This window comes from Cibotium barometz, chromosome 39 (genome assembly GCF_041138505.1).
Source record: "Cibotium barometz isolate CiBa-2024 chromosome 39, ASM4113850v1, whole genome shotgun sequence".
Lineage (NCBI taxonomy): Eukaryota > Viridiplantae > Streptophyta > Polypodiopsida > Cyatheales > Cibotiaceae > Cibotium > Cibotium barometz.
Window position 1 is genome coordinate 26763103 of NC_141084.1, and position 15252 is coordinate 26778354.

At 42.9% G+C, this 15252-nt stretch overlaps 1 protein-coding gene across 1 annotated transcript; it reads right to left on the bottom strand.

The window, feature by feature from the left end:
• Positions 1 to 2194: 2194 nt before the first annotated feature.
• Positions 2195 to 14757, bottom strand: LOC147615935 (uncharacterized). Its single transcript, XM_086777913.1, has 7 exons — positions 14603 to 14757; positions 10404 to 10449; positions 10192 to 10245; positions 10023 to 10099; positions 3469 to 3721; positions 3210 to 3369; positions 2195 to 2731 (listed from the first exon to the last, which is right to left on the bottom strand). Exons 1-7 carry the CDS (start codon positions 14635 to 14637, stop codon positions 2589 to 2591), a joined length of 768 nt encoding a protein of 255 aa, XP_086634039.1. The 5' UTR covers positions 14638 to 14757; the 3' UTR covers positions 2195 to 2588.
• Between the last annotated feature and the right edge of the window lie 495 nt (positions 14758 to 15252).

Consider the following 15252-nt stretch of genomic DNA (forward strand, 5'->3'; position numbering starts at 1 on the left):
ACATCAATTAATTTTCCAAGTCATATTTAATTTTGCTACTCTAGATGTATTTTAATTACATGATATTCAATATGATGTTGTATGGGATATCTTATTTTGATACATTTCTTAGATTGTCTTTTTTGGTTGTAATAAAAACAAGATAAATTCATTAACATATGTGAAAAAGACAAAATGTAATGAAGAGGAATAATGGCTAATGAAGAATCAAGGATTTAAAGTTGATTCAATAAATGGATTTAATGTAAAGAGGGACATCCCCCCCCCCACCTCACCCACCCACACACACACACACACACACCACACACCACACCCCCACCCTCCTCTCTCCCTCTCCCTCTCTCTCTCTCTCTGGATTTAACTCAAGTTTTATTTTTCATGCCTAAAGAGGGACATGCCCCCCCCCCCCCCCCCCCACACACACACACACCCCACACCCCCACCCTCCTCTCTCTCTCTCTCTCTCTCTCTCTCTCTCTCTCTCTCGATTTCACAACCAATGCCTTTGTCCCAAGTATCTTCTGTGCTCTAGATGGCATCTATGTTGATCCCAAGAGATGGATGTTGGGAGGAGATTTGGAAAATTTGTGTGCACGAATGAAGATTAGGAAGACCTCGTCAAAAAGGCCAAAAAAGACAATTATTTAGGGGCAATATATTTTTTGTAGTGGACAATGGCTTCTATGGAGATTGAGGGAGCATCGATGAAGGGACTCTTGGAATGCCGACAAGTTGATGTAACAACCTATGGGGGTAGCCTCTTAAAATCTGAAGTGATGACTCTTCTAGTTTATAGATGCTTGATTGTCACACAATTCTCAAGATGGGAGCTTATGAATGGTGATATCCAAAGTTTTAAAGACTCTTTGGTGTATTAAAGGCCCACCTACTATCTCTTTATACTCTTCCTTATACCTTCCCAAGCGAGGTTCCCAAAAAAGGCACCATACCTAACCATTGGCCTCACTAGTGTGTCAGATAGCCAGCTTTTAGTGCTTAGCTCATAAAAATGAGCCTTGAAGCATTGTCTCTCTCGCCATGCAAGGGCCACATAGCCTCTCTCCAGGTAACCAGTTTCACACACACACACACACACACACACATATATATATATACAGGTTACCTGGAGAGAGGCTTTGTGGCCCTTGGATGGCCAGAGAGACAATGCTTCAAGGTCCACTTTTATGCGCTAAGCACTAAAAGCTGGCTATTTTACACACTAGTGAGGCCGATGCTTTTATTTTATATATATATATATATATATATAGATGGATAGATAGAGAGAGAGAGAGAGAGAGAGAGAGAGAGAGAGAGAGATTTTATTAACATCCAAAAAAACCCAATGGGTCTATGAGACCAATATGTATTACAAAAATTCCACGATTTTAAAAAAACCCAATGGGTCTATGAGACCAACGTGCTTTACAAAAAAATCCATGTGTGAATTTCAAACATAGAAACAAAAAATACGGAAAGTGAAATGAAGAGAAGATTTGCGAATTAAAGAGACTCATTAAGTACTGTGAGAATGCCCAGAAGGTGCCCCATTTGCATTGATCAGACATCAACTTTGAGCAACCACTTCATCTGGAGGGGTCAAAGAAGTGGTTTTTCATCAGACTTGGGATCGGCGGCCGGCGTTCAAGTGCCATTTGGGTGTATTTGGAGGTTCTTTGGGCAAAGAAACCTGCTTGAGTTGAAATGTAGATCCTCTCAAGGGAAACTAAAAGGGAGCATTCAGGAGGCCTTTCTTCCATCTCAGATGTGTGGTTTGACCATTAAAAGAGTGCCCCGAGGGCCTTGTGTGGATACGCTAGGTTGGAAGACACTCCATCTCCCTGTATTCCAGCTGTTCAAGATCCAGGTGTTTTCCACTATGGTAGGTAAGAGACAGCAGCAACATCATGTGGTACTTTTTTTATCACCCCCTGCAAAGGATTGGAAGGATCGAGAAAATGGATGTCAATCCATAAGCAGAACACAACTGGAAGTGAAAAAAGTTATGATTGGGTACAACATGTACATATCACAAGAACCTAAGGAGATCAAAGAAGTCCTTGTTGCCAAGGGGATAGATAGTCTATTGACTACGTTTGTAGGGAAATACAATGTGTAAGACTACGTTTGTAGGGAAATACAATGTGTAATACAAAACAAGAGTCTTCTAGCATACACATTTTAAGAAGAGGCAAATGAAAAATGTCAATCTGACCTTGACTTCTTACGATAAGTGAACCTTTTTCTGTTCTTTGAATCCTGATGTCTTCTAGCCAATTTTGTTTCCTAGTTTCAGGCCATTTTTTCTGCACCATTCCATGTGAGTATGGTGCTGCTTGTCCACACATATATATAAGAATGATATGCTACACTAGCATAATTTAGGTACTCCAGGACGATGCATTGTTCAATCATTCACAAGCCAGAGCTTTTCCTATTGTGGTTCATGCTGGAATCGATTTACCACTCATCTTCTTGTTAACATATCAGCAATTTCAAAACGACCACACATCCTTGCAATGTCAGCAGGTCTTTTCCTCTGGCCTCAGAATCTGCACCCCCTTTTAGAAGTTCTTCACGTGATTTACCACTCATCTTCTTGTTAACATATCAGCAATTTCAAAACGACCACACATCCTTGCAATGTCAGCAGGTCTTTTCCCATCTTTATCTCTGGCCTCAGAATCTGCACCCCCTTTTAGAAGTTCTTCACAGACAGATGTATGCCCCCATCCTGCTCATAGAAAAATAAGTATGTCACAACTAAACATAAGATGTCACTTGACTTTAAAGTACTTTAAATTGATGGCATAGCCTGAAAGCCTGGCTTGCACAAAGCATAGTTGAATTCAACACTCATGCTTAACCCCCTCTTCCATACAGCACGTACAGTACTACGCATTTTATTCCATATCCATACGGCTCCAACTTTGTAATTTTATGTGGCATGTTGAAGATGATGCATGCATCCATGAGCTTAATTTTATTTATTTCTTGAGATTACCACAATACACCTGTGCATTTGCACACGTGCATGCACATGTGCAGCATCGTTGCAAAGATGTCAGCATTCAGTCCCCCCAACTTACCCATTTCTAAGTGCAGTAGCTTACATGTATTTGCCTTGATTTGTGAAATAAGTGCAGATGGTAAGGTGAGTTAAATTAGCCAACCCATCTTACTTTGAGTTTGAAAAATATCGACCAACACACCTGCAGATATATGAAGCGCACTTCGGTGATTGTTGTTAGTGCATGCATCTGCCCTTGCTTCATGCATGAGAAACCTCACAACTTCCGTTTGGCCTCTGCTTGCTGCCCAATAGAGAGACGTTGAACCATTGGCATCCCTTGCTTCCACCTCCACCCCTCTCTGCCAAAACCAAAGCATGTGCATGAAAGTTCAACAAATGCAGTCTCCTACATATCAAACCTGTTGAATTTTTTGTGATAGAATAAACTCGATTCATACCTCGACCAACCAGCGCACTGCTGCTGCGTAGCCTCCTCTGGCTGCATGATGGAGAGGAGTGCAACCACAACCATCTCTTGCAATGAGGTCTGCACCAGCCCTCCACAGTAAGTCCATGCATTGCACATTTCCTCCTGTAGCTGCTTCATGTATAGGAAGGCTGCCTCCATTGTCTAGAACCAAAGGATTAGCTCCAGCAGACAGCAAAAGATGCAATGCTTGTTCATGTCCATTCAAAGCTGCAGTATGCAGGCTGCTTGGATGTCAAAATTATCTGAAGAAGACTCAGTTTCTAAATCTTTCAACATATTTCAAGTTGTGTTCCTAAACACACCTTTCCCAAAAATGACTGCAACCAATGTGACGTCAATCTTGTCAAGTCTTTAGAGCCATGCTAATCAACATAAACATAAATGTGTATCTGATCCTATTGGGTAAATTTATATGATACCACTTTGCAAGGGCCTTATTTACTTGGTGCTCATCAGCACTGGCCACACATCACTCTTCTAAGCACTCCTTACCAAATCCTATAAACTCCAAGATCCTTTAGCTCCAGCCTTCCATCTCAAACCTTATACAGGGCACGCAGACAAAATTTGTGCAGCACCAAAGCAAGAAGGCCTGTGACACTGCAAATTAGCCCTTATTTAGAGTTGCTTCAATTTCTTTTATTGAGTTGGTAGATTTTCCTTTGCAAGGGAAACAAAGAGATGCACTATTCTAAGGATGGGTTTCTCACGGGTCCAGGCTTGTCAGCCCTCTGCTCCTCAGCACAACATAAAATGACCAACACTGTTTGACAATGTTGCCACTAGCACCTTATCCTTCCCTGATTGTAACAAAGGCCATTAACAGCAACACTTCTTTGTATGCAAAACGACTAATGGTGCTACAAGAATTGCTCAAATCTACCTTAAGAAAACTTTCTCATTGCAGGGCCTCCCAAAGGAATCGCACGATCAATCAGTGTACCGCTGGTGTGGGCGGTATCCATGTCCTGCTGCTGCTGCTGTGGTCCATTTGGCGCAGTGATGGCTGGACTAAAGAAGTCTGTAATGTGCCTCTGAGTCTGGCTCTCTGTGCACCTAAGTAGGCTATCTCTATATCTCCGCAGCTCAAGCAAGAACAATCCCAAACACCTCTAGTCCTAGTACCCCATGACTCTGGAAAGTGGTCCAAAACCCTCTCTGAATAAACAGTGGAAACGACCACGTATCTCATAGTATGCAGTACAATGGCATATATAATGCAGCTCTGTCTCTGGCTCCCCATGGCATATTCGGCATATCCTGCTCATCTGGTATACCTCTATATCGGCCAATCTCAATCTCAAGCTGGTGTGAGGATGTGCGAATCTGACCAATAGCACATCGTACTACATGAGACAAGTGTACATCCATGTAACTGGGTCTGATCACAAAACCATCTGCTGTGAGCTGAAGAAAATGCTCTCTATAGAAAGCCATCTTCATGCCCAGCTCCTCAGTCGGCTGTATCCATGTCCTCCTAATGTCCAGCTGAACTAAATCCTGATGGATGAGTCTGGTAATCTCTGTCCGTGTGAGAGTGAGAGAGGGTGCCTCCAGAGAATACTGGAAGGGAGGCAATCTGTCCATGCTAAAACCATGTGCCTGGAACCAAGATGTCATCTGTCCATACCAACAAGCCGTGTCTCCCTGTAAAGCTAACTGTCGGGAGGACTCAAGGGCGAGGCGTGTATACCTGTCTCGGGAGAGAGAGAGACCCCTTGGCTGTTAGCCCCTCGGTGCCTCCTTCAGCTCACCTTCAAGAGAGAGAGAGAGTGAGACCCGCGCTGACTGCTTTCTCACATGCAGCCACCTGGCGTAGAAGGCCTCCCATCTGACACCGGTCTGGCTGCAGAGAAACTCCTGCCTGGCTGCCCATTGCTGATTGCCCGTCTGGTTGCCTGCTTGGCTGCCCTATACTGCCCATTGCTGCCCGGCTGTAGTCCATACGTAGCAGCAGTAACACCTGGCGGCAACAGCAGCAGCACCAGGTATAAACCATCCGGCCACCCCCACACGGCGACCTTCCTCTTCAGCTTGCCACCCTTCTCCTTTTAAAGAGGCATGCGTTTTTTTTCTCAAAAACACCAAAAGCAAAGGTTTAAAAAAACGCATGCTTTTCAAAAATATTATAGTAATATTTTAAGCATCAAAGGTTATTAAACCTTATAACTTGAAAATCTCTTTTGTCCCCTTTCACACTTGGGCTGGCCACACTTATGAGTTTTCCTTTTCATATTAACTGATGCTTGACCACACTGTCCACCCCGTGCCCGTGCCCACCTACTTGTTGTCCAGAGGGAAAAACACAGGGTCGTGACACTCGAAACCTGCGAAGTCGTTGCTGCCGAAGATATTTTGACATCTTCAGGTTGTGGCAATTCCAGCATATTGTCTTCATATTCAATTGCCAATTTACAACATGCATCCAGAATAGCCGATCGGGCTAATACCAGATAATCATGCATCTTGTGGTCTCGGACTCCTCTCTGGAAGCAAGGCAATAATTAATCATCAGTTAGCCTCTCCCATAGTTTACACCTTGAATTCAAGTGCTTGAGCCGAGACACATAGCCTCGCATCGACTCCATTTCCTTTTGTTTGATGTTATGCAACTGTGTGCCACAGGACTCCATCTGTCACCACTTCTAGCAAAGCTTGGCACAAACACATTCTTGCGCCGTGTGAAATTAACCTTATCTTTGGGTTTGAGGGTTCGGAACCATTGATGCGATTTTCCTTCTAGGGTCAGTGAGAAAACATGAATCATTGTTACATCACTTACTCGCCCGCATGTTTCGCATGTGGACTCAAAGATCTCTACATGTTGAATAGGATCCCCATTCTCAAAGAATTTTTAAACGAGCTTTGAAATGATGTGTGGCTTCATTTGAGATGGTCGGGATTCTAGAGCAGTGCCTAGTTCCCTGACCATTCCTCGGCCCATTTCCGTAGCCATATTCAACAAATCCATCCTTGTGGCCGCATTAAGATCTATGGTTGGATCCGCCCTTGGTCTTTGAGGAGCTACTCCCCCCTACCTAGACCTCACCCTCTTCCTATGCTAGCTCTTCTAGGCATTTCCGGTCTCTAGGACGGTCCGATCACTTCATTCTGGAATGGCTCATCATTAGTCGCCTCTGTACGCCTTTGTAGAATTAGGAGCTTCATGTCTTGTAAGAACGTGGGATGATTGATCATCTACTCGATGTCCTTCTTGGTGTACATGCGGTCTTCCACTTCACCCGTTTCTCTTGGTAGATTATCCCCTTCATCTAGGGTTACAAACCCTTCCTCCGCTCTTGACTCTTCATTAATGGGTTCTAAGTTTGGAATTTCTCCCACACTCCTGCCCATGACTATTTCCAGCTCTTTACCACGTGATTGAAGTAAGTTCACACTTCCCATCTCCTTTTGTTCGGCTCCAGCTCTTCGAGTATCGAGCTCTTATTTCCTTACGCTCAATTCTCGTAAAATTGCCGTTCTACCTCAATCTTTTTCAGATCTAATTCTACTTCCTCTGAGGTTGGGAAGAATACTTGACCAATCCTGGCTACGCTTTCCACGTCTCTTCTCATTCGAGGATGCAAGCGTTTGACAGCCTCGAAAATTTGAAGGTTGGATAGGTACTTCTTGCCTTGGACCAAATCCAATGCTGATTGACGGACCCAATCTCGCAAATTGCGCCTCTTCATCGTTGCTGGTTTGGAGACCAAAAAATCCCCAGGCTATATCAATGATACCACTGGATCTGGTAGCGGACGGTGGTTTCTCCTCTTTTCCAAACCCAGAGTATCGCAGTCCTTCTTCCATGGATTCTTCACTACTAGTTTCGACGATAGTTAGATTCTTTAAGACACTTAATTGAGTGCTTACTGAGTGGCCTGAACACACGCTCTTTTGATAGGAAGATCCTAGGTGATTTGATGTACTATCGTCAGAAGTGAGGTCGTCTCCGATAAGTTTTCCAGACTTCAAGTGTATGTAAATATGATTTGATAAGCTATTTTGCTGCGCCAATTAAATTCTGGTCAAATACTGTCAACTTGTTTTCTCAGGCCGTGAGATTGCAGAGAACAGTTTAAGACGTGAAATGTCAAAAAACTGTTCACGTCGTGAACGATTTTTTACACTTTCACGTGTTTAAAATTTTTGCTTTGGACTCAGAAATCCACGTTACCTGGTTATGATTTTTACTGGTCTCAAGAACTTCCTTAACCTTAATCCGACAATACCAGGTTCGCGAGTTAGATTTGATTAAGACGTGAAATTGCAGAAATAGTTCACGCCATGAAGGAAAAATGATTCACGTCGTTAAATGCAAATAGTTCACGTCCTGAAATGAAAATGATTCACACCGTGAAAGGCTCTGAAATAGTTTACATCATGAAATAAAAATGTTTCACGCCGTGAAAGGCTCTGAAATAGTTCACGTCGTGAAAGGAAAAATGTTTCACGCCGTGAAATGCAATCGGTTCACGTTGTGAGATGCTCTAAAATAGTTCACGTCATGAACGTTTTTTGCTAATTCACTATTCTTAATTTTGTCAGATCCGTGGTGTCAGAGATGTTAGGATAAGGTTACCTATTTTTGGCAAGGTAATCCCGTAAATTGCAACACTAATTGCGACGATGATGCCGAGAGCGTTTCACACCGTGAAGTTGCAAAAAACGTTTCACGTCGTGAAATGGTCTCCTGCAGTTTCACGTGGAAAGTTCCCGCGTCGACTGAGATGAATTTGGGTGCAAAATTCTTATCCAAATGCTTCCAAAATGATTGTGCCACGCATAAGGAATGTAATACGAGTTCAAGACACAATCAATGGCTCCTTATTTTTATGATTTTTGTAAAACTTTTGAAAGGAAAGAAAAACATAATATCACCTTACTCGTTCATGTTAACGATTCTGGTGATACAAACATCAAAATTGACTAGAAAAAACAGTGGAGCCTTCTTGCAAGACCACTCCACCACACAAATATACAACAAAAACAACCAATTTCTCACAATTTTTTACTTCCACTCAAATCTTATTCATTCATTCCATACACAATGCACTACCGGAATGCAAAGGCAATGATGAATCTTATATGTAATGGGAGCTGAAACTCAAAGAGGATGGAAGAAGCAAAGGTGTTTCCTCGGCAGCGACGCCAAAAATGTTGTAGGCTACCACACCTCCAAGAGGGAACAATGCATTCACCTTAGGAAAGAGCAATAGAACACAACTGTCGTAAGGCACTTACCAATGCTTCGAACTTATGTTCCTTGAGATCTCCAAGCTCCACCTCCACACTGTCACCGTAGAGTCGCTCACACATCACACAAGGCAATCACTCTCTCTCACTCCTCAATACAAGCATGCAACATACAAGTATAGAGAAAGCACAAGTGCTAGAATGCTCTCTCTCAATCTCTCTCTCAAGACAAAAGCAAGAGCTCTCCATAGCACAAAGGGAGATTGTGTCCATTCATAATGAGAAAATGCCTTATATACAATTGACCCTTATTCACACTTGGGCGCCCAAAACTTTGTGCAGTAGCCAACACCGCCCTATGCTGCTTTGCTCTGCTGTGAAAGGCTCTAAAATAGTTCACGCGTGAAATGAAAATGTTTCACGCTATGAAAGGCTATGAAATGAAAATAGTTCACGCGTGAAATGAAAATGTTTCACGCTATGAAAGGCTTTGAAATAGTTCACGTCGTGAAATGAAAATGTTTCACGCCGTGAAATGCAATCGGTTCACGTCGTGAGATGCTCTGAAATAGTTCATGTCATGAACGTTTTCTACTAATTCATGATTCTTAATTTTGTCAGACCCGTGGTGTCAGAGGTGTCAGGATAAGACTACCTATTTTTGACAAGGTAATCCTGTGAATTGTGCCGCTAATTGCAGCGATGATGCTGGGAGCGTTTCACGCCGTGAAGTTGCAGAAAACATTTCACGTCGTGAAATGGTCTCCTATAGTTTCACGCGAAAAATTCTCGCGTTAATTGAGATGTATTTGGGTACAAAATCCTTATCTAAATGCTTCCAAAATGATTGTGCCACGTATAAGGAATGTAATACGAGTTCAAGACACAATCAATGGCTCCTTATTTTTGTAATTTTTTTAAAGGAAATAAAAATAGACCATCACCCTACTCGTTCAGGTTAACGATTCTGGTGATACAAACATCAAAATTGACTAGAAAAAACAATGGAGCCTTCTTCCAAGACCACTCCACCACACATACACAACACAAAAAACCAATTTCTCATTATGAGAAAACGCCTTATATACAATTGGCTCTTATTCACACTTGGGTGCCCAAAACTTTGTGCAATAGCCAGCGCCGCTCTATGCTGCTTTGCTCTGCCAAGTACCGCCCAGTAGCGCTGCTCTTTGCCGCCAACAATGCTCAAGTTTTTCTCAGCTTTCCGGCAGAAGACTTCCTAACACGTTCAGAAAATCTGCCATTTGGGATTTACTGCTATTTTGGTATTTGCTTTCGTGAGGAGCTTCTTAAGGATCTTCCTACAGACTAGGTATTGAGTTAACCAAAGCCCCATTTTCTAGCAATAGCCTGGCACATTCTTCATGGCCATGTGCGCATGCCTGTTAACAAAAAGTCTCAGTTTAGTACATCTGAAGTGGACCAACCGTAATTAAAAACACATCTTTTGACAAGTCTTGAAATGTCTCAAAACCTCATGCAGAGGAGTTTTGGCCTTCCTATCCCGTATATTCGGGCTTATGCCAATCTATCCAGCAACATGGAAAAATTTAGCATGCAACCAAAAAAAATCATCATAAAAGTTTCAGCAGTGATCACCCAGTAGCATGAACATCAACTGCCTTGTTTCCTACCAAAAAACAGGAATAACCTGCACTTGCAAAAGTCCTCACTACCATGACTAACCTGTACAAAATGTCTGACATCCTTCAAGTTCCCATCCCTTGCAGCTCTGCAAACGTATTAAACTCAAAGCCATCATCGAATATCTCCAAACAAAGATAATGGATGCCTTTGCTTATCTACTCTTTTTTCAAAAAAGTAAACTAAAGTCTGAAATACACAAAGTTAAGCATGCTGAAGCCTGATAGATGCAATCATGCATGAATGATGACAAATAGTAAACTAGAGGAGCTTGATAGCCCCAAGACTAGAGTCCTCAATATGGCAAGGCAGGAGCTGATTTGTGCAAGGTAGGAGCTCCTTCAATCAGTTTCCCAGTCACCTGTAGACGTTTTTTCGAAAAACGTGCTCTCTGGATAGAAAACATTGAAAAACGTAGGTTTTCCCAGGCAGCATGAAAGAAACGCATTTCATTCCAATGAAACGTTTCGTTTCATTCACATGGAATGAAACGTGTTTCATTGCAACTACGCTTCAAAGCCGAGGTATGGATGCCACAAGGAGATCCATTTTAAGACTTGATGAAGGCCACATAGACATGATTCATTTTCATTTCTCAGACGTTAAGTGCCATCAGTCTTGCAACACATGATAGAAGAGGGCTCTTGATGTAGGAGACACGACAAAATATTCAATGTGGATTACAAGAAATTGTTCCTACTATCTATCCTTGATAATATTGTACACAAGAAAGATGGGAAATCACACTAAGGTATGGACACCACAAGGAAGCCTGCAAAGCTAAGTGCCATGCGCAATCTTTAGTCGAGCCATGACAACAAGATTGTATGGACCTAATAATTCAAAAGTCAAGGCCAACCATCCGCACAACAGCAGTGTGATGACCATGGTTGTTAAAGCTTGGCCAATCTTGATCTTACACTACCTCCCGCCCTTCTTCCTGAAGAAGCCATTGCCAACCCTGATTAGACATTTGCATCCCAACTTGTCAGCCAACCCTTTACGCTACCTTTGACAACAATATTGGAAAGCGTTGTTTGGCAAGTTAGAAAAGGTTGCAATAGTTAGAATGCCCCATTACATGAAGCTTCACCTCGGAAAAGACCTTGATGTCAATGAACCACTACAGAGCTGTGCCATTGCCATTGTGGCTATCATCTAGCATGACGATATGGCATTGGAATTAGGGGTTGCCAGCTTCATTCCCTCAGGGCGATTCAACAACTATGATAGGGGACATGACCTATTAAGTTTGATGTTTTGCAATGTTGTGCCTATCCAACAATCTGTAAACAAAGTTAAGGACTACTATTTGGTAGTGAGTAGAACAAACCAGAGGCACACAAGATACTCTCTTGCATTAAGATTAACTTCATGGTTGCCTGACAAGGCATGATGGGGATGTTAAATGATTGTATACATTGACATGTTAGTTTGGGGGCTAGGATAATCACCCATCACACCTTGGGACATGCCAGCCGACTGTTAGGCCTTTTTTTTCCCAGCAAAGAGACTTCTATCAAGTATGAAAAAATATACAAAAGGGAGATTTCAAACCAAACAAGGGGGAAAATCTCAACAAATCGTGTGCCTTGTTGTGCCAACAACGTCCCATATGAGTGGCAGTGAAAAAGATGCCATAATCCGATTCATAAACTCGTCGCGCTTTCTCTCCGCACCTCTCAAAGATCCCTGGATTCTGGCCCAAGTGGCCATAAGGGTGCACATGATATCACTCCAAATCTTGCAAATACACTGTGACTCATAAACCAAAGTGCCCTCAATGGCCTTAGTGCACCTGCAGTGCTAGCAATCATCGCCCATGCACTATCCAACCTCTATGGAGGTGGGTCATTTCCTAACTCCGTCACATCCTGAAGACGGCACTGCCAAGCAACTCTCTGACTAATGATAATGACCAGATCCATGTTGTTCCCCTCATATTTGGGCCCGACTGTGTCAGCCAAATGATAACACCAAAAGAAATATAAGCATCCTTCCAAGGAGATGTGCTATCATTTGGTAGTAAGTAGGACAAACCAGAGGCACCCAAGATACTCTCTTGCATTAAGATTAACTTCATGGTTGCCTGACAAGGCATGATGGGGATGTTAAATGAATGTATACATTGACATGTAAGTTTGGGCTAGGATAATCACCCATCACACCTCGGGACATACCAGCCGACTATTAGGCCTTTTTTTCCCCTAGAAAAGAGACTTCTATCAAGTATGAAAAAATATACAAAAGGGAGATTTCAAACCAAACAAGGGGGGAAATCTCAACAAATCGCGTGCCTTGTTCTGCCAACAAGGTCCCATATGAGTGGCGGTGAAAAAGATGCCATAATCCAATTCATAAACTCGTCGTGCTTTCTCTCCGCACCTCTCAAAGATCCCTGGATTCTGGCCCAAGTGGCCATAAGGGTGCACATGATATCACTCCAAATCCTGCAAATACACTGTGACTCATAAACCAAAGTGCCCTCAATGGCCTTAGTGCACCTGCAGTGCTAGCAATAATCGCCCATGCACTATCCAACCTCTATGGAGGTGGGTCATTTCCTAACTCCGTCACATCCTGAAGACGGCACTACCAAGCAACTCTCTGACTAATGATAATGACCAGATCCATGTTGTTCCCCTCATATTTGGGCCCGACTGTGTCAGCCAAATGATAACACCAAAAGAAATATAAGCATCCTTCCAAGGAGATGTGCTATCATAGTAATCCTCTGTGCTTCCCTACACTCCCGTAAGCAATAGTGGACTATCTCTGAAGCTCCTGCACATCTCAGGCACGCCTAGCTACACCAATGACCAATCTCCACTCATTGGTGGTGAGGCCACCAAGTAGAGAAAGCCAAATAAAGGAGGATATATGTGTCCTCCTGTTAGAATATGTGTCCTCCTGCAAGGATATAAAGGAGGGTCTTCATTCATTGGTGGTGAGGTCACCAAGTAGAGAAAGCCAAATAAAGGAGTATATATGTGTCTTCCTATGAGAATACCACAACCTCCTTCAAAAATTCCTCTCAATGTCAAGTGTGATACCATAAGCCTCCCAATGAGGTCTAAGAGTAGGAACTCTCTAAATGTGTCCCAAGACCAGATGCCTAGCGTTCTGCATAGTATAACTAAAGAAAGGCATGCTTTTCGTCGGGTTGGCAAAATCCCTCCACATCCACTCACCGGGGTCCCAATGCAAATACCTAATAGCGTATCTACCATACAATCAAAGGATCCAAGCATCTGTGATCATCCCTGGGGCAGGATCAATATAAAAGTGCTTCTGCCAGCAACACTAACACGACGCACCATCGAGCCCTCGGTGATGTCTTGCATGTCACATCTCATCCATCATGTAAAGACAAAAAGATTGGTGCATCATACTTGTACACCACTTCACCTGTAATGCAATAGTGATCTCATCCCCAATGTGGTTCCAAAACTGTATAAAGAAGGATGAGGAGAGACCATCATCCCTTAGGCATTTCCCTTTAGAAAGCCTGCAATGCATGCCTTAACTCATCCTTCCAGAAGGGGGGCATCCGATTAGAAAAACAAATCAAGCAGGCCTCTGCAGAAAGCAATACTCCTCAAAATGTCGATGCAATACTCCTCACCTTTTCTAGCTCAATCTGAATCTTTCCCTATAAATCCTAAAAGAATCTCACACATTCCCTACTATGGGTAGGTCCATGTGTTGAGAAGTGTTTGTTGCCATCTGTGCCCAAAAGGCCTTGCATGCATAAAACAACTCAGCCCACCTATCCATGGCCATCTCCAGCTCTGCTCTCACTATAGACAACAGGTCTGGGATCCATGAAGACTGTGGATGCTTCTAGTGTTCCCTCTGAAGTGCAACAATCCTGCACCTGATAGGTATCTCCTTATTTTGAGGTGTGGTGGGTGTGGGATCCAGTAACCCAGCTAAAACTGGAGGGGATGTAACCATCAACACATTCTCATGTTGGGTTATATTTGAGCCATATTTTAAAACTGGAGGGGATGTAACCATCAACACATTGTCATGTTGGGTGGTTGGGTTATATATTTGAGCCATATGAAGAAATGGTGATGCTGCACAGATAGCCAGATTATCCAAAGTCTATAGTCATGCTCACGTCTTCCAAAGAGAATCCAATCATGTTTGATATTGGTATAGGAACCACTCCCTACTTGTATTAGAAAATTGACCAGTAACATTCTAAAGCGTATGATGATAAAATTTGATCTCACCTGTGCAGGGCGCTTACTCCATCTCGATCTCCCATGTTCCTGGCTTACCCAAGAAGGAACGAGGCGTCACTTAATGGTTGAGAACTGTGAGTGCGCTAATTAGGTTATTTGGAACATGATACCCTCAAACTTTGAATTAAGGGTCCAGAGGTTTGGGTTTGGGTTTGAAATTGAGAATTCTTTAATAAATTTTAGTAATTCTAAGCCTTGCTAATATATATGTACCCAAAAATAAAATTACGAACGGATATTAATTAATTCGATATGAATGCAACACGTGTTGCTTGCATGTCTTTTTGTAAGGCCAAGTGATTGCATGTGCTGATTCAAGTGCTTGCACACATCAGCACATGCACACTTAATGTTCATGGCCCTATTTTCTTTGCATGGAGTGCGAGCGGTCGTCTGTTCCGAGTGCCCTGCCTCGTTTCCGAGCTGCCATCTATTCTTTTGGCATCCATCGCTCCCTCCGTTCGTTTGGCATCCATCACTCTGTTCGTTTGGCATCCATCGCTCTGTTCGTTTGGCATCCATCGCTCTCTCCGTTCTTTTGGCATCCATCGCTCCCTCTGTTGCATCCATCGCTCCCTCCGTTCGTTTGGCATCCCTCTCTCTGTTTGTTTTGGCATCCATCGCTCCCTCTGTTGCAT